We start from the raw sequence: 25380 nt of genomic DNA, 5'->3' as shown, positions 1-25380 counted from the left end.
ACGCCCTTGACCACATATATGGACGTTAAGTTTTTTATAATTATAATTACTGTCAATAATAAGAAGAACAAAAATTTGATAATAATAAAAAAAAATCATTCCTGAAGAGGTTAATGGACAATCAATGTGATACTTGAAGGATTATCAGACTAGTTTATTAAGTATCGAAAATTTGCACGGTGTACGTGAATTTCAGTAACATATTGTATGCGTAGGGTGGTCTGTAGTAAATGGTTTCCCACACTTTGTAGAGATCCTTTCATATCGAATCGTGAAAGTACTTGGCGCTTTTTCGAGCCAATTATTATCCCACGCTTTGGAACGCTCCGTGCGAAGAGATCAGTCCGTCTGAAAGCTTTCTCTATTTCCTCAAATCAGGAGATACTGCAGCGCGAGTGAATGCACAACTCGTCCCTCCTCTAACCTCCGTCGGTTCGTGTGCAGCGTGCCGTGTGGATGGCCTGCGCCGTTGTAGCGACGAATCTTCGAAAACGGGACGATGAATGGAATGCAAAAAGGAATAGGCGAGCGAATATACATATAATTGGCGATAGGGCGAGGGAGCCTGTGGCGCGAATTGAGACGATAGGGGAGACCCCGCTTTCAGAAAACGGGATCGACGCCCTTGGCCAATTTGAGAGCGGGTTTGGTACCGTTTTGCAAGAAGAAAGAAAAACCAAGGTTGAAGAGAATGTGGATAGGGGAGAGGAGTTTCTGCTTACAAGGGGAGTTTGGCAATTCTGAAATTCAAGAAAATTTGAGACTTTAATCTTGACAATTTTTAATTAAATTTGTTTAAGGGAGTGTTCTCACCCTCAAGATAGGTTCCTTGCTAAGCTAAATCTTTCCAAGGACTTCCTTTCTTCCTGCAATAGAGGTTTTCATTAGGACTATTCCAGTTCCCAAGTTCGAAGTGGTAAAGATCGTCGTTTGAAAGCGGAGACTACTGCAGATGGCAACTAAAGACACTCCATCGAACTCGGTCGTTTCTTCCTTTACATTTTTGCGTCCCTAGACGATGCAGTGTATATTCCACGTTCTGTACTTAACGATTACAACGCCATTTGTAGTCGACAAAATTCGTCTCGATTCGCGAGCTTATCGAGTATTAATCATCCCAGCGTATAATCCTACATGTATTCGCGCGTGATAAGCTGTCGACGAAGGGAACGGCGATTTCGAAGCTTCCAGGAAGGCCAGGAAGCGTGAAACTTGTTCATCGTGATATAAAACTCGGCCTACAGTATTAGTGAACTGTATAATACTCGACACTAGTTCAGGGTTCGAATACACGTTGTGGAAATTGATCGATTACCGGTTTTTTTTTTTCTCTTTCGGTATGTCGGGTCAATTTTCGTGGTAACATCGGTGCAGGATGCGAATGGATTCTGTTTCTTCTCGTTAAGGTTCGAATTAATACAGAATTAAATGCAACGACCGAATGCTGTTCAAGTTTTATAGTTACCCTTCGTTATGGAAGAAGATTCGATTTAAATTTATTTGATACGTTGCTTTGCTTAATCTCACATTATTTTATTTAACATTCTATGAATATATTATACTATAATATTATCCAGTTTACTTTATACGCATATCCTTTCAATAAAATTTATTTTACTCGATGTCTCTGGTACCAATAACAATGGAAATTCAAGTTTCCTCAATGACGCAAGCTATTTCAACTAATATCGAGTTTCACATACTTTATTTTTTAAACGCATAAAGGTTGAATAGCGTTCCGTGTTGCAATTAACACTGTGTGCCGTGTTCTCTCTTCCGTGTATCTCGTTGTAAAACAATCGTTGTATCGAATTTCACCTAACTCACACGAGTCATCCAGGTTCCAAACTCCACGTGGAAGCATCGTAATAATCTACTCATTACCTCTTTATCGTAACTAACAATTACCTCTTGTTGTGTCAGTTAATTGTAAACACTTTACTATGGGTCGCGCAGGAAGGGACGGACGTAACGAAACGAAGGTATGGGAAACACACTCGCGAAAGGGAAATATATGTAAATAATACGTACGATCCAATTAGGATGCAGCCCTCGATCCCGTTTTTATTACGGTAATATAGCAACTGGTCGTGTACATGTACCTATATATATGTATGTGTCCCACGTTCTGACTGTCTTCTGTACGTAATTATACATATACTTATACATATGTACACATATAAATTGAAACGTGTATACCGCATACATTCGGGATGGCCAGTGAACTCGCGGAGACTGGTGGAATTCAAATTCCTTGGATAATAAACTTTTATGATAATAAGTCGAAGCAATAGTACTTTTAAGCTTGGCAGTATTGTAGAGAACAAGATCAGTATCTCGAGGAGAGATGGTATTATGGAAAAAATGTATAAACGTTTTCGACCTAAATGGACATTCTCGTATATAACACATTCATTTTATCATTTCAAGGAAAACATAAGTTCATGATATGTGGTACAGTTATTCGTTATATCAGAAATCAAATTAATATTTTTATTTATAGGTGCAATTAGCTGGTCTGGAATCAAATCTAAATTTCAACGGAATTGAACATTAAATTAAAGTCTGTGTTCAGAATTTTTATTAAGAGGAACTTGTTCGTTTGAGACGTTTATAGATGCGACAAATATTTGAATTCGGAGAACTCATTGGCCATCCTGATTATAAATATACAAGAAACAAACTGCAGAAACTGTATTATACGCGATACGAAAAAAAAAATAACGAGAATGATTGACAGAGTTCTGATGCTACCGTGTACGTATATATATATATATATATATATGAACGTTTAAGAAATTTATATATATATATATAGGAAGAGAGAATGAGAGAGATTCCAGTAGTCGCAGAGCAAGGAATATGTAAACGCGTTGCTAGCATAATAATAGGCGTGAGAGTTATCATGAACGTTTTGAAAAACCAAAATGTTGTTCAATTACACTTACATATACGTATATATATACAAGGATATATATATATGTATTATATATTGTCCTTAAAGAAGCGCTTTCGACAGTCGGTATATATGTATATTATATTTAGGAACGGTGAAGAAATCTAGTCGCATCTCGGTGATCGGTCCGTGTTCTTAGTTAGAAACTTGTTTTCGTTTTCCATCAACTTTTTTTTACTCTGAACCTAGTTTCCTTACTTTAGAACAATCACTCGTTCGATCGTTATCGTTGATGGAGCGTCTTTTTGCAAATCTATGTACAACGACAATTAAGAAGACGAAAAATCGACGCTTTTAATTTGTTTAAGTGGATGATCTAGCCGTTGAAACTTAGAGCGGGGTATTATCTAAGGTATTCATTGAAAAATAAAAAAATTCTTTTTAGGTCTGTTGTGTATAATTAATGGAAGCGCTGAAATAAATGCGTTTCTTAAACTTTCCGTGTTATGCTCTAGAAAGTTTAAGAAACGCATTTATTTTACCGTTCCGGAGATTGAAATTGTACATATAAAGTTTGCGAAAACATTCCAGTACAAATCCGTTGCAACGAGCATTCGACTTAAACTCCAGCGCATATACAAAATTATTATTCTATCGCGATGGAGTTTTAAGTATCTCCACCAGAGATGGGCAAAATTCAAGCAATGAATAAAAGATAAACAGTGTTTTATCTGTCCGTGAAAATTAATTTATTGAATTTAAATCAAAGTTTGAATGGTACGAATAATTTATGTCTGCTTTTGGCAGTCTAAACTAAATATTCAATACATGTTTCTCAATTAAATTTTTGTAAATTACTATTTAATGGAATAAATACCTTCACAGACTTTTTATTATTCCAACAAAAATGTTCTGCTTCATCTCTGGTCTCGACGAATATATTTAACGAAACCAAGCAATAAATCGTTGCAATTAAAGGGATGCCTCTCAGTTTCAAAGGTTAAATCGAGAATTATCCACGGATACAGATCAAACAGCCGAGAGAAGGGGGAAGAAGCTTGACGCCAGAGATGGGCAAAATACTCGTCTAGATAAACCTTTCGAATAACGAACGAAAAATAAAGTGATTTTTTATTTGTTCAATAATAATTCCATTTTGAATTACGAGTCAAAATTAAATCGCACGTTGAACGAATGAAAGTTTATCCGAGTAACCATTCGGGTTGAATAAACGTTTGCGAATGAGTCGCTGTACAGTGTTTCTATTCGTCGTCTATTATTTGAATAAAATTTTGCGCATCTCTGCTCGACGAACTCGTAGCTTTGTTAACGCGATACTCTTCTCGGAGTACCATGTATTATCATTATTGTTATAGTAGCCGTTGTGTGGAGCAGCCTTTATCAGCGATCGTGAAAGTGTGATATTTTTTTAACGAACATATCGCAAATACGTTCGAGTTCTGCGGGTGATTTCAATGCTTGCGCAAGTAGGATGTTCTCCGTGCAGGAGTACAGGGAGGATTAAGACGGGACTATCGTGCCAATAGCTCGTCACGAGGATAGAGTCCACAGACGTAACGATTTTATTTATCCAATTAAATTTGTGTTTATAAATATCAAGGATACCGAACTCTGTATTTTCTTTTGATTAAAATATTAATACTTCGTTGAAAAATAATGTATATATTCACGATTATTTAAACAATATTTGTAAAAGGTATGAGATTTTAAACTTTAAACCTCAATGACAATAAAAGAAGGGATTCCTGTTTCTATTTGATCAAACTTCCAAGTCGCTTGGCGATTTGCACAATCTTGAGGGGTAATGCAACGCTGTCATAGGACCATCCTTGCATCTCGACGTGAATCTAGCAATAGAATAAAATCGTTACGTCTTCGAGACCTATGAGAACGGCGTTTGAGTCGAAGAGTAATACAGATCGCTAATGATTTTCTCCGAGCGCCACGAGTCGAAGATCCGTCGCTTTCTACGCTTCTCTGTGTCGCAAGTTTGATGTCTGTCGATATTCGTTCACAAGCTGTTAAACCGGCATACGATGTCTCGTTCTGTGTTTCGTGTGACTTAATCAACTTAAAGGTATTAACCCACCACCGTTAATTAACCTCTTGTTAATCAAACTTTCTGTGTCTTCTCATCATTTCTGTTCCGTTTGTGTGCCACCTTTTCGACGTTTCCCTGCTTCGATTTCTGCCAGTCATCGGGGACTAGTCGAAACTTGAAGTATAACGATCAACCTCTCGTAATTAAATCGAAAAAGAAAAGCAATACTTTTGATGAAAGATCATTTCAACTTCGCGAGCAGTTCCATTCTAGATAGTGCTAATTTCAATCGGGGAACGATGCTTGTAGAATTAGTTCTATTTAGAGGCAAGACGTAAAGCTCATATGGAGTTTTTTTTTTTAACATTCTTTGTTAAACTTTTATTTTGAATTGGCGAGATAATCATTGCTTGGTCGAGGGAGGTGGACTTTCGCGGGGTAAACAAAAATGATGGAACTGATTTCTTTTTGTGCTCGGATTCAGAGACGAACGAGCAGCAACGCGAAGGATCTTGTGGAGCAAAGAGCATCCCTTTCGATGTACAGGCAAGTGAGAACGAGTTTCAAACGCGCCAGTACGAACCACGCGTCGATCATGAGGAGCGTGCAAAGAGCGTTGAGCATTCAGCGTCGGGAGCCTTGAGGATCCGAACGAGAATAGAGTCATTGAATATCTCTTAAATATGGTCACCCCCTCCAAGGGATCGACAGTCGCTTATGTATTAAACGGGATTACTTCCGAACACGAAACTGAGGAACGATGCAGGATTAATCTGCAGGATCTGTGATCGCGCGAGAACGATCGAAAGATCGTTCTTCTGATATTTATCGTTTTGTTAATTATATTTTTTAAGCGCAGGATGTTGGGAAAATCGCTACGCAATACACTTGATTACGAATCATCGACTTTTCATCGAAACGAGACCATTCGTTTGCTCTTTTCATTTTTATTGTTATTTATATTCACGGTTAGCGACGGGAGGAGTTCAATGATGTTCGGGGGTATAGTCTTTGAAAGCCTTGGTCTGAAGTAGTATTATCGATAGTGCATGGTTTCAATTCATTAATTGTAAATAAAATGTTTGTTGGCTTATGCTGAATTATTTTTGATTTTACATCTATCGTGTTACATAACGAATTAATTTCATTTCTTAATCTTATCGTTAGTCTTTGCCAATATATAATACAACAGTCTCCTTACATGCACAAGTTTCTCTACGATAAATGGAGAGTAATATGATCCGGGATCGGATATCTCGATGAGACAATGCTAATGCAACGATCAAACTTTTTTTATTATTACTATTTTTGTTGTAAAACTGTTACCATCATATTCCTGACATTTTTCTGATTAAAATGAGACCAAACACGACGTAATTCGCATCATACAGTGGGTGTAGAAAGTATTCGTATACCGATCAATTTCCAAAAAAACTGGAAAAAAATTTCCTGGAAATTTGATGTTTTCTAATTCGCACGGAGCAATAAACTAATGTGTTTACGTTACAAACTCTACTGTAAATGGTTCGTCATAAGAATCGTACAAATACTTATTGCTTCTGTACTTTAACCCACTTTTCGCATTTTTTTTGTTAATTTCACAAATTATATTAACTAGTAAACGTTGTTTGGACTATACCTATCTTAGAGACTTCCGAGAATATGTAGAATGTCATTGATTATAAAAAAAGAGGTTAAGAAACTACAATTTCACACAAAAGTTTTTTGGGAAATTTGATCGGTGTACGAATACATTCTACACCCACTGTATTTACTAATTGTAACTACATGTCTCACCGAAATAATCCTGGTGTTGGCGCCATTTTCGCATGTCGCTCCGTCCTCTTCTTCATTCGCTGTCCCTCTCTACACTTGAAGTTTGTTGGCAAAGCATTAGAAGATACAGTAGCGACTGAAGGAGGCATGCAAAATCGGAGACACAAAACATTGCACTCGAGGTTTTTATGTGTTTACACTTGACACGAGTCGAGCGTCGAACGTAGAAAAGGATAGATAGTGGAAAGAGAAAGAGGTCCGAAAAAAAACACTGGACAGAAGCGTATCAATCGGTTCGGATCATATTACACCGGTGTTCGGGGCTACTCGGGCGAAACTACGGGCAAAAGAAATATGAATGGGCTGGCAGCGAGGGGTGGGTATTTGAGAGACATACAAAGTGTCCCAGCCTAAATTATACAGAGCTCTAACTCCAAAACTATCGGCCGAATGCAACATTTCAAATATAGAAATTGCATGGTAAAATGGGGCTCTTGAAAAGTACTATTGCATGGTATACAAAAAAATACATAGTTCCATTTGAAAAACGAAACTTGACCATCATATCACGTTAAATAACAAAGTTAACAAAAATTCCTTCGCGCTGAAACATGAGCCCCATTTTACCATGCAATTTCCATATTTGAAATTTTGCATTCGACCGATAGTTTTGGAGTTAGAGCTCCGTATCACTTAGGCTGGGACACCCTGTATATTATACACCACGTAAGTTCTTTGTTTCTACTTCTGTGTGTACTATTTACAGTTTTGTATGTTTTTTATTTCTCTTATTAATGTTTCACTGTTTCATCATTGTCGTAGAATTTCTATTTAAAGAATGGGGAGTGGTTTCGTGTATTCTATTTAAAAGTGTATATATTTGTATTCCTCTTATTAATGTTTTGTAACTTTATTAGTACTTTATCATTTTTTACTTAAAGGTATCAAGTTTGTGTATGCTATTTGAACTTGTATATGTTTGCATCCCATTTATTAATGTTACATGTTTTCATTAATACTTTTGAATTCTTTTCTTCTAATCGAAAGTACCACAACGGGTCACAGTCGAATGATTAAATTATTCATAAACTCATTTTTCCCTGATCTGAGTCGAAGTCGACCATCTTTCACTCAATTTCTTCCCCAATTCGAGATCCTCATCGATGATTCATCAAGAACCATATTGCGTAGAGACTTTTTCAATCCAGAAATCTTCCGTCTCTCTACGATAGAAAGCACGAACGATGCCTGTTTAACCACTTTGAACGATAGTCGAGGTGCAACATCGATCTTAAACCTCTCGTGATCGTAGATTTAGCCTTGCGTCTAAGTGTCTACTTAACTTAAACTGCGTAAGATTTGAATAATTTTTCGTTTGCGTCGACTCGTCGCGTACACGCGTTTACGGGAATTGTTTGCAAGAGACTCGAAGTGAAATAAAACCGTCCCCGCTCGAGGGGAAGAGGGATATATCAAAGTAATACGCCAACGATCGTCTCCGACGGCGTGAATCTGATTTCAGTTTCACGGAGACGATGCATTCGCTGAATGGACAACCTTCTTCGCGTGATTTCGTAATCTCGGTGCAAACGTGCCAAGGAATTGGCCAGGACGACGATCCGATGGAACGCTGTTGCGATTATTCGAGAGTTTCCTTAGTCTTCGATCTCTCTCCACGTCTGCGCCAGAGATTGCAGCAGAATTTCTATTTAAATAAAAGTTTCGAATTGCAGATAAAAGATGAACCTTGTACGAAAAGAAAATTTTCATTTCTCGAGTTCTATATTCTATAACAGAGTCATTCTTGAGTAAATTTCAAGAATCAATGTAGAATACAGATGATATTTTTATGGTTTTATTCGTTATTTACTATTCGAACACAGTTTTGCTCGACTCTGGTTTGATGAAGACTATTGACGCTCTCGTATTCACCATGACGTTGAAAATATTAATCGTTTAATAGAAAATGAAATTTGGAAAGGATTGAAAAAAAATTTTAAGAGTCATGTTCAAATGACTGCTGTTAATGCATTTAAAATTCGTGGGAGGGAATAAAATGCAACATTCTGGAGGGTCTTAACAATCATGTCTTCAGAAATGAACAAAATTATTTGATTTATAAATGAGAGCATTATAACCATTAATGATGAAGGTGGGTTACTTAAATAAAACACAACTTATACCTCCTGTTTCTTTCAATATTTTAGCTCCACTCTGTAGATCAGACAATTTTCTTTAACTATCAAATTAGGAACTGACAGCATGCATGTTAAGGTTTCCTAATCTGTCGCATTCTATTTTAATTAGGTTGAAAAACAGCCAAGATCGCTGAACCTTGCCCCAATGGCGATTTGAACTTGACTATTAAAATTTATTCTTCTACGAGAACAAAATGTCTGCGACCAAAGAAGACGAAGGTCTCTCCACATCATTAACACACCATAGCTATAGTCACTACATTTTTCATTCGTATCGAATTATACCTCCATTTACGTGACGCAAGTATTATAATTTCATTAAAGAATCCGTCGGACGTAACATTATCCGTGTCTATTTTTGCTTGAAACGGGTCATCGTCTAAAAATTCACCCTATCTTTGCAAACGTGAAACCGACGTGCCATCGAATAAATTCGGAACGAAATGCGTGCACAAGTTAGGGTTGCAAGGACGGTTACGAGCGAAGGGGCGCGTTAACTCTTTAACTGAATGCTGCTTACGCCAAAATAACAACAAAATTCTAGCTGACGTGAAGTCAGTACCAGCTCTCACAATGAAATGAAAACCTAACAAATATTATCGAAAGATAGATTAAATAAGTATTCATTTTATTTTTTTTTTTATTTTTTACTTTATACATACATGTAAAATAAAAAGATAACATATCATGTAGAAGGTACATCAAATAATCATGTGTTATTTATTTGTTTTATAGATACATACATAGCAATATTAAAAAATAACATATGAAGTCGAATTCATGTCAAAATACGATTCATTTTTTGTTTCATAATTTTATTATGACCGTTGTTAATATTATTATACCGCTCTCTAACAGCAAGTTAGTCAGTTAAAGGGTTAAAAGGCCAGAGAAATGAACAACAGCGATGGATCAGGTTGCTGGATGCTCCTTCACCTTTTCAGAGCGTTCGATATCCTCGTTCGAAGAAATCAGCATCGTTTCCAGACTATTTTTACCATTTTTCTGGGTCGCGGAATTTTTTTCTATTTCAGTTGCACACAGATGGCAAATCCGTCTAAGTGTCACGGCACCTGGTCCATGCCTGTCCCAGCTGAATGCTGTCTAACGAAACGTATAAGATTACGTTGACGTTATCGAGCAACCGATCAACCAACAATCGCCCAACAGCGATCGTTCGACTGTGCTGTTACGGTGGCGAGCGATCGCCTAACCGAAACTTTTGGCAATACATACTACTACTATTATTACCATTATCATTATGATTAATTGCTATCACCATGATTAATGATATTATTTAAATAAAGCAGTTACTATTATTCTTACGATTGTTTCTGTTATCGAAATTGAGCGTTGTGGAGTGGAATAAATTGACTTTGTGTCGCAGTGGACGAGAGCAATCTCTTTGATATCGATTTGTTCAATTCAGATGGGAAACATTAGAGTATCTAAGCATTGTCGGTGCTAAAATTATTACATAGCTTATTTTTAGACATCGCTTCTTTTTTGACCATGTGTTGTAATTTGACTCAATTATTCTTATGATTCTCCATTGATGGTGATCCAAGAATTAAGATTTTGGAATCTATTCTGAATCGAAGCAATTTAGAACAAGAATGTTACTCTACTGGAATACAAATTAATTATTTCTAGAAGAAAACATACTATTGGGCCTGCCTGTTTCATTTGATGGTTCACGTGAGCGTGTGTGCGTATGCAAGAGACTTTTCCGAACGTTCAACCCCCTCCACCCTCGGCGCACTTTATTTTTACTTTATTTTTTTCATCGACGATTTTTTTCTTATCCTGGTTTGTTTATTTGCACCCATTTCAGACCCACCTGTAGTCAAGCGAAACGAAGATAGTCTTGTACAAAAAAAAAGAACGAACGAAAGACAAAACAAAAACACAGAAACTCGAAAATTTTGTATGTACGGAGCCTGTGAACCCTTGCAGTTGGCGCATTTAGCAAACCCGACCCCTCCGGAATTACCGTGAAAATGCATTAGGATGTTGATGTAAGTTCATCACGTAGGCATAAGTTAGAGCGTCGTGGAGTATATTTATGGGATGTTCCGAGAATATCCTACCAAAGAAACCACTACACGATTTTTTGACTGTGGACAAATTCGTGTAAATAATAATTGGTCATAGTCGAAGAACATCAAGATTCATTTTCTGAATATTAAATTCTTTGTGATTTTTGTACTACTAATTAATCGTTAACACTAACGAATGTAACTTTCGTTTGTCACTTTTTTCTAATTGCAAGAGATAACTTCGGAACATTTTACATTAGCAAATAAGCGATCGGCTCGAGACGACAGTTATTCCAACTTCCATCGTCTACTCGGGATGATTGATCTTTTAACAAGATGAATTCTAGTTCTAATTGATCGCAAAAGACGATCCAAGCGTCTCGAGCAGATGATAGACAATTTAATTATTTATTTTGCTATTACTTTTTCGCTGTGTACCGCCAGAAATGATAAATCTGGGCAGATTAATATTTTTAGATAATATTGTGTGAAATATTCCTGCAAATCGCGTGTTAGTTCTTATTTGACTTTTATTTAATTTTTTTTCGATAATAACATTGCTAGAAAAAGAAATGAAATTTCATTTCAGATTCATTCAGATTTTCAGTTTTCCCAACGCAGGATTTTCATTCTGGCGCGTCCACGGCGCTGGATGAACACATGATTTCTGAGATCCTTTTCTTTTTTTTTGGATAGACTGCGTGCGTTCATCCCCTCTGCCTTCAATTCGCGCATGGTGTATCTCGATTTCATGCTTCATTAACGTATCGTGGAATCTCGAATTAGAATATTTTCATATCCTTGTTTAAACACGCGTTGCTGCTATATTAAATTGAAAGTAATTGTTCACGACGTTGTACGATTAAAAGTTCCATTACTTTTAATTGTTTCAAAAATGATGCTTCGAAAATCACATGATATTAGAGTTTAAAAGCATCCTTCGAGAATCTAACGCTATCTCTGGCGCGATTGCATTTATGATAATCAAAATTAAACCATTACGATTAGAACCAAATTGGATATTAATGGCGATGTAATTCTTTCCTACTGCTAAGGTAAATTTACGAGTGTCGTATTAATTTCGTAAAACGTTTAACCAGGTCGTGGATTCCTTGAGATACCAACGAAACAGGTAAATTAATACGTAAGGTTAGGTGTTCAATCCATTCCGTAGTTTAATGAATTTTTATAGCGATTCTCTTCGAATTCTGCTTCTCGTTGTAACATAAGTACTTGTACAAGGTGTTTCGTTAAACGTGTGCCTAGTTTCAAAAGGTGTAGGTCTCGCAAGCAATTTTTAAAATTCATTGTCGTTGATACTAGTACAATCATAATATTTATACTTTAAATGATTTTTAATTATGCAAATATTAATAACCACAATGTTTTATATTTTCCTCGATTATAACTATGAACCACGTTTTCGTGGAACACTCTGTACACATTTTTCGGTTGTGAAGAGTCGAGAAGTCCCTTTCTATTCGTTCTGAATCCATTTCACCATTTCAAACGAATCGAATGAGAAAACAAATAAAATATAATGAAATTCCATCTCGTTTCGTTTCGTATAACTGAAATAAAAACGAGATTAATGGTCGATCAATGGCGTCGATTTGCACGGAGAGCTCGACGCACCTGAGATAAATTTAAGTGACTCCGACGTTTCCCAGCAAATCGCGCGCCGCGTTGTACATATTTATCAAAAGATGTTTACGTGCATGTATACAAAGAAGAAATTATATATATATATATATATATATACAGGGTGTCCCAAAACTCGGGGAGGAGCCGGAAATGGGGGGTAGCTGAGACGATTCTGAACAACAATTTCCTTTGCAAAAATGTCGGATGAGGCTTCGTTAAGGAGATATTATGAGAAAACCCCGACCAATCAGAGCGCGCGTAGACCGTTGGAGCGGCCGCGGTAGCGAAGGCTACGCGCTGGCGGCGGCGCTTGTACGCGAACAAGTGACTCGACGTGCATCGAAGGACATTGACGCGGCCGCCTAGCGCGTAGCCTTCGCTACCGCGACCGCTCCAACGGTCTACGCGCGCTCTGATTGGTCGGGGTTTTCGCTTAATATCTCCTTAACGAAGCCCCATCCGACATTTTTGCAAAGGAAATTGTTGTTCAGAATCGTCTCAGCTACCCCCCATTTCCGGCTCCCCCCCGATTTTTGGGACACCCTGTATATATATTATAAATATGTACACATATGAATGTCGAATTTATCATGTACGTCGATGCATTTATATTATATATAAATATAATGATCGTGCGCATTACTGCATTTTCCTCGAGACGGTGTCCTCGTCTCGATACCTCATTTTGCGCGTAAAACGATCGCAGAATAATGTAAATCATGGAAATAAATTATTGTTGCGTTCTATTTATTTATCGAAGAGGACGGCGATTGTCCTCAGAGGAGACTCCGACTAGGTTTGACCGTCGATAGATCTCACCATGGGAGATCTCGCTGGCACTAATCGTTGTAACAATAAAGTTTGCGAAGAGAACTCTGCTAAGTGACACGTTCAACCCCCTGCTCTGCCGATCTCTCCCTGTTACAGGTTTCCCAGCCGTTTGGCGAGCCCAGGTGAGTGGAGCATGATCTTTCCAGAATCGTGCACCCTCTTATGCACTCAGCAAGCATGATTTTAATATTTAATTAACCATGGAGTACGAATGCAAACGAATCAAATACAGTGAAGGTAGATAGTAATTGACCCTTAAATAAGAGGAGCATCAATTAAGGGTCTGCAAAAATGTTAGTTTGTTTTATACTTTCAATTTTGTATACATATTTTTGATTTATAAACGATGAATTCCATTTCTAAAGAAGTTATAGTGCGGTTCATTATTGAGTAAATTTTTAAAATGAATCTAAATGAAAAATTGCCAGTCTTTATAAGGCAGGTGCTCGAGGGTTAAAACGACTAACAAAGTGTCGATTAAAATATCGATTTCCACGGTGTTAAGCTGAATATTTGACGTGATGGTTAATTGAACCAGTTTGCATGCAATTCTCCCTTGTTCGGCGAGCGAGCCGAGGTTTCCAGCGCTAATGAAGTGTGCAAATAACTTGATCGTCGTTCACCTTCGATTTAAAGGATGCTGAGAGGAACGATCTTATCGTTTTATACGCGTGAATTCTAGCGGAGAAATGAAATTGTATGACAAAGTAGGGGCTAACGAGGAGGTGACTCAACCTGCCTGTAAAGGCTTATGTCGATGATGGAGAATTAGGACAGAAGGCCTCGTCCGTACAATGTATCCTGCATAAGGTAAGTACTAAGGACGCGTATGTACACACGTACGTGGAAACAATGACGAACTTTGATATAATAAGCATCTTAATTATTCCTCCAAGGATGTCTCGTTGATTGAGGACATCGATTATAATTAATTCAGAATCAATATCGAAGATCCATATTTTTTTTTTTAATTCGTTTAACCTGGAGAAGATCAAGAGACTTTTATTATGCTTTGTCTTTTACTCTAGAGAAGATTTAGATCTTCAAGTAAATTAATTCTTACTTCCTGACTGAGGAAGGCTGTAGAAACTTTTTTAATTAATTTCAAACATTCACGAACACTGAATGTATTTTTGTTTTTCGTAACATCTCTGTCATTAATATTTTAGATTTCTACCAGAATTTAATTTCATTTTCCTTAGCACCGAATTTTGTTTACCTGTTTACGTGCCAGATCATATTCATCGACTTTTAGCGAGCGATCGGTATTTAAAAATCGTTCTCGCAAACGCACACCAACCGGTACTTAAACAGGCAGTATATGAGTCAAGGCTGCGCAGGGACCCTTACCTACTTTTTCCTTTTATGGTAATGAATCGGACCGACGAATGCATGGGATGTGACGACCAATCTTACGCAAAGGATTTCATACGCCGTTGATAAAGTGCTGCGTGAAATTTTCACAGATGGACTTGTTTACATTTGTGATTGTGCGATTATCAGGGAAACATTCTGCGGAGACCAACTTGAGAAGCGTTTACTTTGGGAAGACTGGGATCTCAACTAACCCACTACATTATTTATATATTTTTTTCATTTATTAAATTAACTTGTACTCAATTTATACACATTTAATTAATGGTCAAAGACTACTAAATATTCCCATTGTTCACTTTATTTTTTACGGAGAGGTTACAATACAGTCTCATGCGAAACCAGTGACGTGAATTTTTATTTTAATCACTCCTAACACGTTGATCGCCATGTCACCCATATATGGATGACAGTGTTTTTCACTGAAGAACTAAAGAAAATTAAGTCAGGAAGTTGAGCATCAAAGAAAAATAATTCAAATGAAATTCATGAATTTTGATGAAGTTACAAAAATATATAACACAATAAATGTTTGATTATGTAGCATCCAAAAGTTCAAATAATATTTATTTCTGGCAGACATTTTTAAGAATACTTGTCTGGCAGTAAACGTGTTAAGGAAGAGTTACATGAGAAGTTTTGTTTGTATAAAAGAAGATGAATTTTTGATTAGTTGATACTCTTGACTGAGATGTTTTTGATCAATGCATAAATATATTGGGAGTACTTTTGTTGATACTATTATCATCTTCACCAGTTTCCTTTTATACATTTTTAAAGCCACTCCTTATTTCAGGATGCCCAAAACCTCCTTAGTAAAAGTCGATGGGGCTCGAGGCTTCGGGAGGCTGATGATTTTGAAAGTGGTCGAATTATTCGATAAGTCACGAAGGAACTGCGCAAGCAACGAGGCTAAAAGCGTTGTCCGACTCATTGCGAATTGACCATGACACGAGTTGACTCAAGGAGATCGGGTGGAGATGCCTATAACCCCAATGCCAGAATTACCTCCGCCTAATATTAGGAGTCACCTGCTGGACACGCAGGCGTGTCATTTCTCCCTTTCTTACACTACACTTCCGGATTGAAGTATAGCTTCTAGGCGGGGATAGGTCGATGTTCTTTTCTAGGTAAAAATATTCATTGAAACCATATTTCCGTTAAAAAAAAAACATCTAGATTCAAATTGAAATATTTAATTTAAAATGAGTCAGTTTAAGTACCAATCTAATTGAAGTTTATTTGAACTATTTCCCGAGCACACTTTCCGTTTCAATTTAAAAAAAGTGTCTATATACCAAAGTTGTAACAATTGTGTACATATCAATCATGATCAACAAGCCAATCTACAGTCGCCAAAGAATTAAATTACATTCCACGTTAAACGAATAAAAACCTATCTTCATCAGTGCTCAATCGAATAAACGGCGCTAATAAATCACTGTACAATGTTTTTACTCGTGGAAAATTTTGCCCATCTCTGGTTCTAGGTGCCCATTAGTCGACACGATCTCTCTGTATGAATCATCCATTTAGATTTTTTTTTACAGGCTCGACCGAACCAGTCATAAATCTTCCTTTCACCAGTATTCCTTTTTTTCTTTTAATTAAATTAAACGATGATGGAAATAATAATTTACTCCCCGCGACTTCCCGAGTCCGCGGCAACCTTGTACCGATCTGGGTGACTTTGACTTTGATCGATACCCACAGGCACATTGGAAACTAGATCAAGGAATCGGGAGCCGTAATCCGTAATGGATCTTTTTCCGTGACGTACGAAAGTGTTCACTTTCTCTATCGAATTGCAGCTCATTTAATTTGATCCCTCCAGGACCCGTTTACTCTCTCGGTGCTTAATTCTCCGTAATCTTGATCCAGACTATCTCAATCATTTCGTTTTCAATCTCTCGAAAGGATTTCACTTTGCCGATGTTAATTACATGGGCTTGTAAGATGCGGAATAAATTTCACTCTTTCAGTTCATTATTGTACCCCTCGAAGCGCATATTTCACCGTTTTTGTTATTTAACTCATTCTTGTGCTGTTTCCCCCGTCGAAAGTATTTTTTCGGTGACTTATTCAAGGATTGCACGTCAGTTCTTTGCAGCCTGAATAATATAAACCACGTCTGTTTTCGTTTAGAATTTTCTTTATCCTTTTTATAGAAGATGTACTACATAAGAAACCCGAGGATCATCATCTATTTCCTCTGACCAAAAGGAGTCTCAAATGAAGAAAGTATAAGAAGTCCAAGATCTTTTGCATCTATATTATTTTTTATCATTTCAGTAGAATTTTGCCATAATATAGTCTATAACGTATACATATTTTTTTTTAATTAATTTTCTTTCCAGACCTGAAACCATAATCCACACCCCCAAGTTCTAGCGCCATCTAAGGAACCTAAGGGTCCTCGCCACTTTTCTCTGTCGAAGAGCTTGTCGAACAAATAATCTGTAAGAATCTCAAGACCATCTCCGATAGTGTCAACGAATTTTTCCGTTGGTCCCTTCAGGACGTCGAAATAGAGCTCGGGGACAATCGTGTGTCGCGCAGTCGCCCGTTTCTAAAGATAAATTCCGCGGGCGGTGTACGTTTTCACAGGCCCGTACGTAGAAAAACCGCGCAGAGGGGCTCCCTTGCCGTGGTAGGGATGCCGTCGGGAGGCCTAACCGCGTCCTCAGCCCGACGTCATCGTCGTCTTTTACGATCACGAAGAGAGAAGCCCGCGGAGAGAAGGTGGGAGCCGCGCCAACGACGAAGCCGCGGCTTTCAGCGACCAGTCGAGACTTTGCCTGCGAGTCAGACGCATCCCGGACAACGAACGAACCTGAGTACTTGCCCAGTGAGTAAGCATGTGTATTTTTTCATCCGTTAATCCCCGGGACCAACTCGAGAGGCTCCCCTTTGCGGGAACGTACGCGTTGGGAGTTCGACGAGTGAGTGAAGGAAAGTGTCGTGCTGGAGGAATCCGTGGCATGAAAAGTGAAGAAATTTATGAATTAGGGATTTAGAGATTTCGTGTCGAACGTATAGCTCGACGATGATTGGTAAGGACGTCGAGGTTCGGAGCTGGGAAACCGTGGATGAGCTGGGGATGAGATTAGATTATGATGTAGACACAGAGATGGGGTGTTTGGGGTATAGATAAGGAAGAGAAGGTGTAGCTGTTTGTGAAGCTTGTTTGATTGAGTAGGTAAAGGTTTGTTGAAAGAAGTATTAGTGATTTCTGTTGCTTTCCTTGGTAGAAGAATAGGACAGGAAATTGATGAGATAATGTTAATATCAGTTTTCATTCAACCAGTGTAGGTACAATTTATTCACCGGCTTCGAAAAGGAGGAGGTTACTCAATTTGACATGTATATTTTTTATTTTTTTATTTTATAATTCAGGGTGCAATTTGACTGTCCCCCTCTCAATAAGAATTGTCTTCATCTCTTCCTGGATCTACAGCTCTACCTCCTGTCATCCAACCCCTCCTAAACGAAATAACACTGTGGAAGACTCGCGATGATCAAGGGTCAGTCGAGTCCAGTGTTATTTACCTTGCCGAGCTCTACGTTCATCTCTCGAGACCACCTAGAACCAGATTCTCGGCAATGGTCCTCCATTCCTCTATTGGATCTCCTCATCCTTAGATGAAAGTCCCGACTGAGAGATAACAGGATCGTGTTAACAAATCGTTTCTTCCGTTCTGTTCCGTCCAGTTGCTACGTGAACATTTTTGCTCTCTAAATTGACCGCGATTTCGAGTTATTCCCCGATGTAAGCAAACTCTGAGCAACGTTTCGCGAACGTGTTAGGTTCCCCTGATGCAAGAGGCGCGCCGACGTCGCCGGAAAAGTGTGACTCATGAAAAATTTCAGGCATTCGCGCGTAACCGCCGCGACAACATTGTCCAGATCGACGATCTCCTTTCATCGCGAGGCAGACTGGAATTTCTGTCGAGCAGCGGGACACACCGGTATCCAGGTGTTGCTCCGAACTCGTTATCTGATAAGAGATCCGCGAAAGAATGCGAACGTGGCGCCCGCGAGTCTTATTCTGTATAAACAATTGGAGAACTGCAATCAGTGCAGTGCGAATGCCTCGGAATAGACAGTGTCTCGTTACGGGCACTGCGGTCTATTTTTACGCATTGCATAGACGATGGGATGAACAAATACTGATTTTCTGGCGCGTTCCGGTAGTTCGAGGACTTGCGAAGATATGGATGCTGAGTTTCATGATCTTAGTGTGGGTTAGAGAGAAGAAAGCAAGGAGGAATGTACTTGGACTCGGTGAAGCTTGAAAATATGAAAAAAATAACCGGTTTATATTGTATTCCAGGGAGGAAAACAAATTTGCCTTGGTAGGGGTGTATTGTAGGGAAAAGGGAAAAACAGTTCTAGGAGAAACTGAAAGTTGAGTTGGGGTAGGCATTGTAGCCAGATTCGGCGAAGCCTGAAAATGTGAAAAATAACTTAAGAGTGTCTATATTGTATTGTAGGGAGAAAGAAAGATCAGTCTTGGTAGGATTGTATTGTAGGGAGAAGGGAAGACCAGTCCTAAGAGAAATTGCAAGTTTTATGACTTGGTTTATCCAAAAATTACTCGACACAGTCAAAGTTCTGTACCGTAGGGAGAAAGAAAAGTCAGTTCTGAAAAGAACGGATAATTGTATCGATTCAGAATGTTTGCGAGTAGCAAAATCTTCCATCGAGCGTAACAAGATACCGATCCAGATGGAGTAACGAAGCTAGGCTCCGCGTAACCCGAAAAGGTTCGACGCCAGGCGGTTAGCAACGATTCCACCCTCTCCTCTCGCGTGTAAAAATAACCCTCTCCGCCGATACGCGCGTCTTTAGGACCTGGCGGTTCTGCTTATTTTTTTATCCAATTCCGTTTCGACTGCTCAATCGAAGATTCTCGATGCTTCATCGAATTTCTTTTCTTAAATTACAATATGGAACAAAATAGATTACGATCCATCTAAAAAGGAAGTAGTTAATATGTACTCCATTTAATTCCAGGCACCAAAGAATTGATATCGTATTTGACACTTCTGAGGGCACCGTTAGTTAAATTAAATATTTTTTTTTTAATTTTCATTGAATGACATGGAAGTCAATTGTTATTAGCCCGCTTCTCAGACGAATAGAGTCTAGGATATCCGTTTCTCCGAACCTGCTGGAGCCCCGTTTTCCTTTCGTTCCATGCTTACCTGGCATCTCTGATTACCACCGAGCCTGGAATCATGCACGTTCGCTGGCATGGATGCCAATGTCGCGGATGCAGGGATCCGTGCAGTAGCGTAGGTGCAACCAACACTGACGAATCCCCTCCAAGGAAGTTTCGAGGAAATTTCAAACGAGAAAGAATTACCGTAAACTCAGCTAAATCCTACTTTTGAATGTCACACTTTTTTCATACCGCGCGAAATTTCTACTTTCGAGGTGTGTAAGTATTTTCGTGAGATGATTCTTCGGAGACATTTGAGTCCTGAGACAACTTGATTGGAATTTGGAAAAATCATAGGGATGGAAAGGATACTCGAAATAAAAGTCTTGTGAAATTGATAGGTTTACTGCAGGTAGCTTTGTTTAAGGGTTGAGTTACATTTGGTACTGGGCGTTCATATGTAATGGGGGAAGAAGTATGGCAACGTAGGCTTTTTATTTGCGCTCTGTAAATTTCGTTAAAAATAAATGAGAGTTACAATCAGTCCAGTGGAACAGTGTAAAATTAAATGCGTTACTTGGCACCCATCGTTCCGACCCCATTCTGGATCCTCTTCGAGAAATCATGACCTTGAAAAGAGTTATACAAATTATTTCATAATGCGATACTTCCACGCGAGAGTTCGAAATTAAATCGTAATTAATTTAATTTAATTGATCTCAGAAGACGCGAATCTCCTTCTACGAAGCGTTCATAAATATTATCGTACCTGATGTGATCCTTCTTTTTGATCAATCTGCGAAGTCAAAAATGAACAAAGAATCAAAATTTCCTACTACGCTACGTCCTTGCGAAAATTCTCCCTCCCGCCTAAGAATAAAAAAAAGGGGGAAGGAACATTGAAAATTCCCGGTCGATGAGGGCATTCGCGAAGGAAGCAACGGCAGGAATGTTTCTGGGAAGAAAATTAACCCGTTCCTCCCTGGCTGGTCTCTGGTCGCGACGCATCGGTTTCGCTACGGAGAGAGAAACGAGCGCATAAAATGCGAACGGTGCCGCCAAGGATCCTCTCGTTTCACTCGGCTCGTCCTGGAGGATCGCATACCTGAGCGGATGACGTCACGAGAGGAAGGACGCGCCAAGACATTCAATTTTGTACATATACATTTAATCCTATACAATTCCATGCAATTGTATACTCTGAATACAATTTTATCTAATTTTATACAATGTATAATTAAATACAGGTACAGATACATATTAGATATCTGTACAATATTTTTATCCTAGAAAATTAACGAACGCTAACGCATAAAATTTGCTATCGCACAAAAACGAAATTTACAATGACAGTGGAACGAAAATGATTCGTTCTACTCTACATTAGAATGATCCCATCGGGTCTTTTTTTTTATGTGTACACGGACACGGTACAGAGCCCGGGCCTTCTTGAGCAAGAACCTGCCTCTATAAATAGGATATCCGGTCGCGTTCGCTAATTATACTTCGATGCATGCTTGCCCGTGGTCCCGAACGAATGCACGAATCTCCGAGCGATCCCAGAATTTCCACGGCAATTATTCTCACCTCTAGGAAGCACAACGCGGAAAGAGAGGAAGGAAAAAAAAGGAAATATAATTAAGACGGGTTTGCCGTTAATTGCGACCGTGATATTGTCTCACGGTCATTCACATCATTCAAATCACCGACGCGATTAGCGCCGAGAATCTCCTGGCTTCCTTGGGAATCGATCCGTGGGGGAAACGAGCGAGCACGGTGAAAATTAAAAAGTACAGTTTATCGATGAAGATAAGCGTATGGGAACGCATATACGCACTCGATTACCGAGAGTTCGTCTCACTTTAGAGGTTTCCACGAACCTACCCCTTCCTTTTTGCATTTTCTGAAAGTATCCATCCTGTGAACCTTTAGAGCAAATTCCATATCAATATTCTTATAAGGAACTAAATCTTTTAATGAGTAGGCTCCAAAAAGATCTACGTTTTACTTTCATTAACCCACCTCGAGCCTCGTTCCCTCAGTGGATGACCCACCCTTCTAACGATATCTCAAAGTCTTAAGAAACTCTGGATAATAACGGTTTGTTGTTCATTGTTGTAGATACCTTTTCTTTTCACCGTAAACGAGTGAGAAAACAAAACCGCCGCCATGGACGCGATCAAGAAGAAGATGCAGGGTATGAAGCTGGAGAAGGACAACGCGATGGACCGCGCGTTGCTCTGCGAACAGCAAGCCCGCGATGCAAATGCGCGAGCTGAAAAGGTAAATTAGAAAATACCAAAAGTGTCGAGTAATCGCATAGTACACAATTCAGTGTTAATCCTTTCAGCAGTTATTGAAAGTAATCGATTGGGAATCCTGATGGGTAAAGGAGATCCTCTCGTATCAATATATAAATAAAGAAAAAAGTAACTCGATATCCATACGTGAAAATTCCAAACTTGCTTACTTATCTTCCTACATGGACGACGCAAATAGCGATGAAGTAATAGCCTGGCGATAAAAATGCAATATAGGATTGGCAACCGTTCAAAAATTTTAATTATAGACCTGAAAGTTTCGCGTTTGAGTCGGAAAACAATGTTCAATAGGCCATGCGAATTTTTATATATTTTATATCGATACAATTTCTTTAGCAAGAGGTAATATTAGTTTTGATTTAATTATCGTTCTTTGATGCGAAATATTCGTTTTTGTAAAGGCTGAGGAGGAGGCTCGCGCTCTGCAAAAGAAGATCCAGACCATCGAAAATGAACTCGATCAAACTCAAGAGGCCCTCATGCAGGTCAATGCTAAATTGGAGGAGAAGGACAAAGCTCTGCAGAACGTGAGTACCCACATACTTTTTTTTATTGGAAATTATTCATTAAAAGCAACAGTTGATATGGTATCAGCGATAGTTCAGACCAACGAGAATAAACAAGTTCGATGAAGTACGAGACGAAACACTTTTGATCCGTTATTCGTTCAATAAAAATCTTAACAGCTTATCTCAAAAGAGTAATCACTAAAAATAAAATTTTGCCAATCATAGATCTATTATACAAGAATGAGAAAATATCGACGAAAACTACCCTAAGAAGGTACGACCAACGTATCCTCCAAAAAATTGATAAAATCTATATTCACTATATAAGATACTCCACTAACTCAAACAGGAATATGAATTTAAATTATAGAATCTCGTTTCTTAAAGTGACCAAATAAAAATTGGTCTAATCAATTGAGTAAACATAAAGAATACAATTTACCAAACATCCCTTATCATGTAGCGCGTCGTTATCGACGTAACTGTGTTAAATTTCCCACTCACGAGATGTCGCGGCAATGGCGCGCATGCGCTCCAAACATCGAGAGTAGGTATTTCGCCCAGCGAGCGAACAGTCGAGGGTTAGTACGCGTAGCCGCCGCTTCGTTCGTTCGGGGAGTCCCGGAAACGTTCGGTTCGTTGTCGTGGGCGTAATAGGAGGGGGAAACCTGAATCGCGCAAAGAGCGACAGACGGAGACGCAGAGAGTGAAAGCAAGACAGAAATCAGAGCTGGACGGTGCGGAGAGCGGAGACCAACGTGTCTCCTCTCGTGCATGCGTTTGCGCGTGTGTTTGTGTGCGTGCACACGGAAAGACTGCGCGGAGAGACGTATGCGTGGCGCGGTGAGAAACGTGTTACGAACAGTGACAGACAAGATGGCGGTGTGCCTTGTACGGTGGTAACGACGGTGGTGCGTACAGCACGTTGAAATAAAAAAAGACAAGTGGAACGCAGGTGTCCAGGTAAGGGGGTTGACAGCTGGACAACGTAGTATGGAGCCAGCTCTTGCGTCGACCACAAGACGTCGCGGTCATCAGCATCATCCGCGACACGCAACGCGCCGACGTCTTGACGCCTCCAGCAGAGGACCCGCGCAGTGTGGCCCTGCTGGCTTTATTAAAAATGCGGCGATCGACGTTAACGAAACGTCACCTACGTCGACGAGACTCGAGGAAAAGAGCAATGTCATCGACACGGAATGCTCTCCCGCGGTGACAAGAGCAACGATCGTCGGCGCGAGGTGGCTCCGAGATCCAACGGTAGTGGGATCCACGAACGAATCACGAAAGGATCAATTAACAACGAAGAAAGACACGAGCAACGCGAAGAACACTCTCGAGAAAAATGACAAGGAGAACATCCGACAGAGGCTCGCGCAGTGTAGCCTGGATGTTCTCAACGAACGACACGAGCAGTCCGTTCACCAGAAAAACGAAACCGAGAGCTATGACAGCTTTGACATCGAACCGTTGGACAGGTCTCGAACGGGACCACGTGGGAAGAACGTATACAAAGACGATTCCTTCGAATCGAGAAGCAAAGGAACATCTCTCGAGCCCGAGCACGCGGTCGCGAGGGCTCGAGGTGACGGGACCTCCGACGACGAGTCAACGAACGTCGAGGAAGATCCTGAGCTTGCCGAACTCGCCTTGCTTAGGTGTCCCAGCGAGAGGGCAGAGGTACAGGCTGAGAGAGAGGCCAGAAGAAGGAGATGCGCCGATTATCCTGGACTGGCGTTTGGCTCTTCCATATTCTCCAGCGACACGATGATCAAGTTCAGTCTCATTAGGAACGAATTGCAGAACATTATGGGAAACCAACTGAAACGGGTCAGTATGTCGTACAAGCGTCTCGCGATGCGCCCGTGGGACGTGGCAGAGTTTGGCACACTTTTGACCAGATGACGAATAACGTGTGACACTTTATCTAGATGAAACTTTTATTTCCTTATTCGGGTTAACGAGGTCTTCGAACAACGAAGACGGGTAAATGAATATTCATTCCTTATGCAAATGAGAACACATGTTGTGCGTGTTGGTATCCTAAAAATCCCATGCATACACCTAAGATTACAAAAATGCGACAGATGACACTCGCCACATAAAAATACATCAAATATTACGCAAGTCACAGAAAAATTGCACGATCCATACAAAAGGTGACGAATGCATTCTACTCACGAAAACAAGTACCGCATAAAAGTAGCTTGCAGCAACTACACGGGCAAAACACGTGCATAAGGAATGCCTCCTCGTTTACATTACGAATTACTTATTCGTGCTTGTGGCCGCAAAGGTTAATCGAATAAAGATTGAGATTGTATTCTAGAGTTCCATATTCGAATGAGATCATTTACGATTCGAAAAAAAACGTTTTATCTAGATAATTATCCAAACTCTGATCCGTGAACACGTCGCGTGACGAAAGGTCACCAGCGGCGTGATGCGACCTTGACGCATCAGTGACATCGGTCAACGGGTCCCCAGAGGTCATTCCGCATCTGATAACAAAACTATATTATGCGATGGCGTCTTGCTTTCTCTCGTCTCTCGTCACACCTCGTCG

At 39.5% G+C, this 25380-nt stretch overlaps 2 protein-coding genes across 32 annotated transcripts in view; both read left to right on the top strand.

Annotated features, from left to right (window-relative positions):
• LOC128890557 (phosphatidylinositol 4-phosphate 5-kinase type-1 alpha) overlaps positions 1 to 11074 on the top strand; it is a 40484-nt gene extending 29410 nt beyond the window's left edge. For 10 of the 14 annotated variants that reach the window (XM_054149147.1, XM_054149145.1, XM_054149149.1 and 7 more), the window contains one exon: positions 5443 to 7222. In XM_054149147.1, the coding sequence (XP_054005122.1) occupies positions 5443 to 5601 (159 nt within the window). In that variant the 3' untranslated portion in view covers positions 5602 to 7222. Of the gene's footprint in view, positions 1 to 378; positions 7223 to 8256; positions 10258 to 10766 lie in introns of those variants that run through there. The other 4 variants (XR_008460642.1, XM_054149154.1, XM_054149152.1 and 1 more) reach the window with 4 other exon arrangements.
• A 6433-nt stretch (positions 11075 to 17507) lies between these two features.
• LOC128890561 (tropomyosin Per a 7.0102) overlaps positions 17508 to 25380 on the top strand; it is a 41055-nt gene continuing 33182 nt past the window's right edge. For 5 of the 18 annotated variants that reach the window (XM_054149177.1, XM_054149175.1, XM_054149182.1 and 2 more), the window contains exons 1-3: positions 17508 to 17668; positions 22106 to 22267; positions 22707 to 22832. In XM_054149177.1, coding sequence (XP_054005152.1) covers positions 22154 to 22267; positions 22707 to 22832 — 240 coding nt within the window. In that variant the 5' untranslated portion in view covers positions 17508 to 17668; positions 22106 to 22153. Of the gene's footprint in view, positions 17673 to 22105; positions 22268 to 22706; positions 22833 to 23424; positions 24645 to 25380 lie in introns of those variants that run through there. The other 13 variants (XM_054149178.1, XM_054149173.1, XM_054149174.1 and 10 more) reach the window with 11 other exon arrangements.

The sequence above is a fragment of the Hylaeus anthracinus genome, unplaced genomic scaffold, assembly GCF_026225885.1.
Source record: "Hylaeus anthracinus isolate JK02 unplaced genomic scaffold, UHH_iyHylAnth1.0_haploid 12001, whole genome shotgun sequence".
Lineage (NCBI taxonomy): Eukaryota > Metazoa > Arthropoda > Insecta > Hymenoptera > Colletidae > Hylaeus > Hylaeus anthracinus.
The sequence above is the reverse complement of the archived record's forward strand: the minus strand, read 5'-3'. Positions and strand labels throughout refer to the sequence as shown.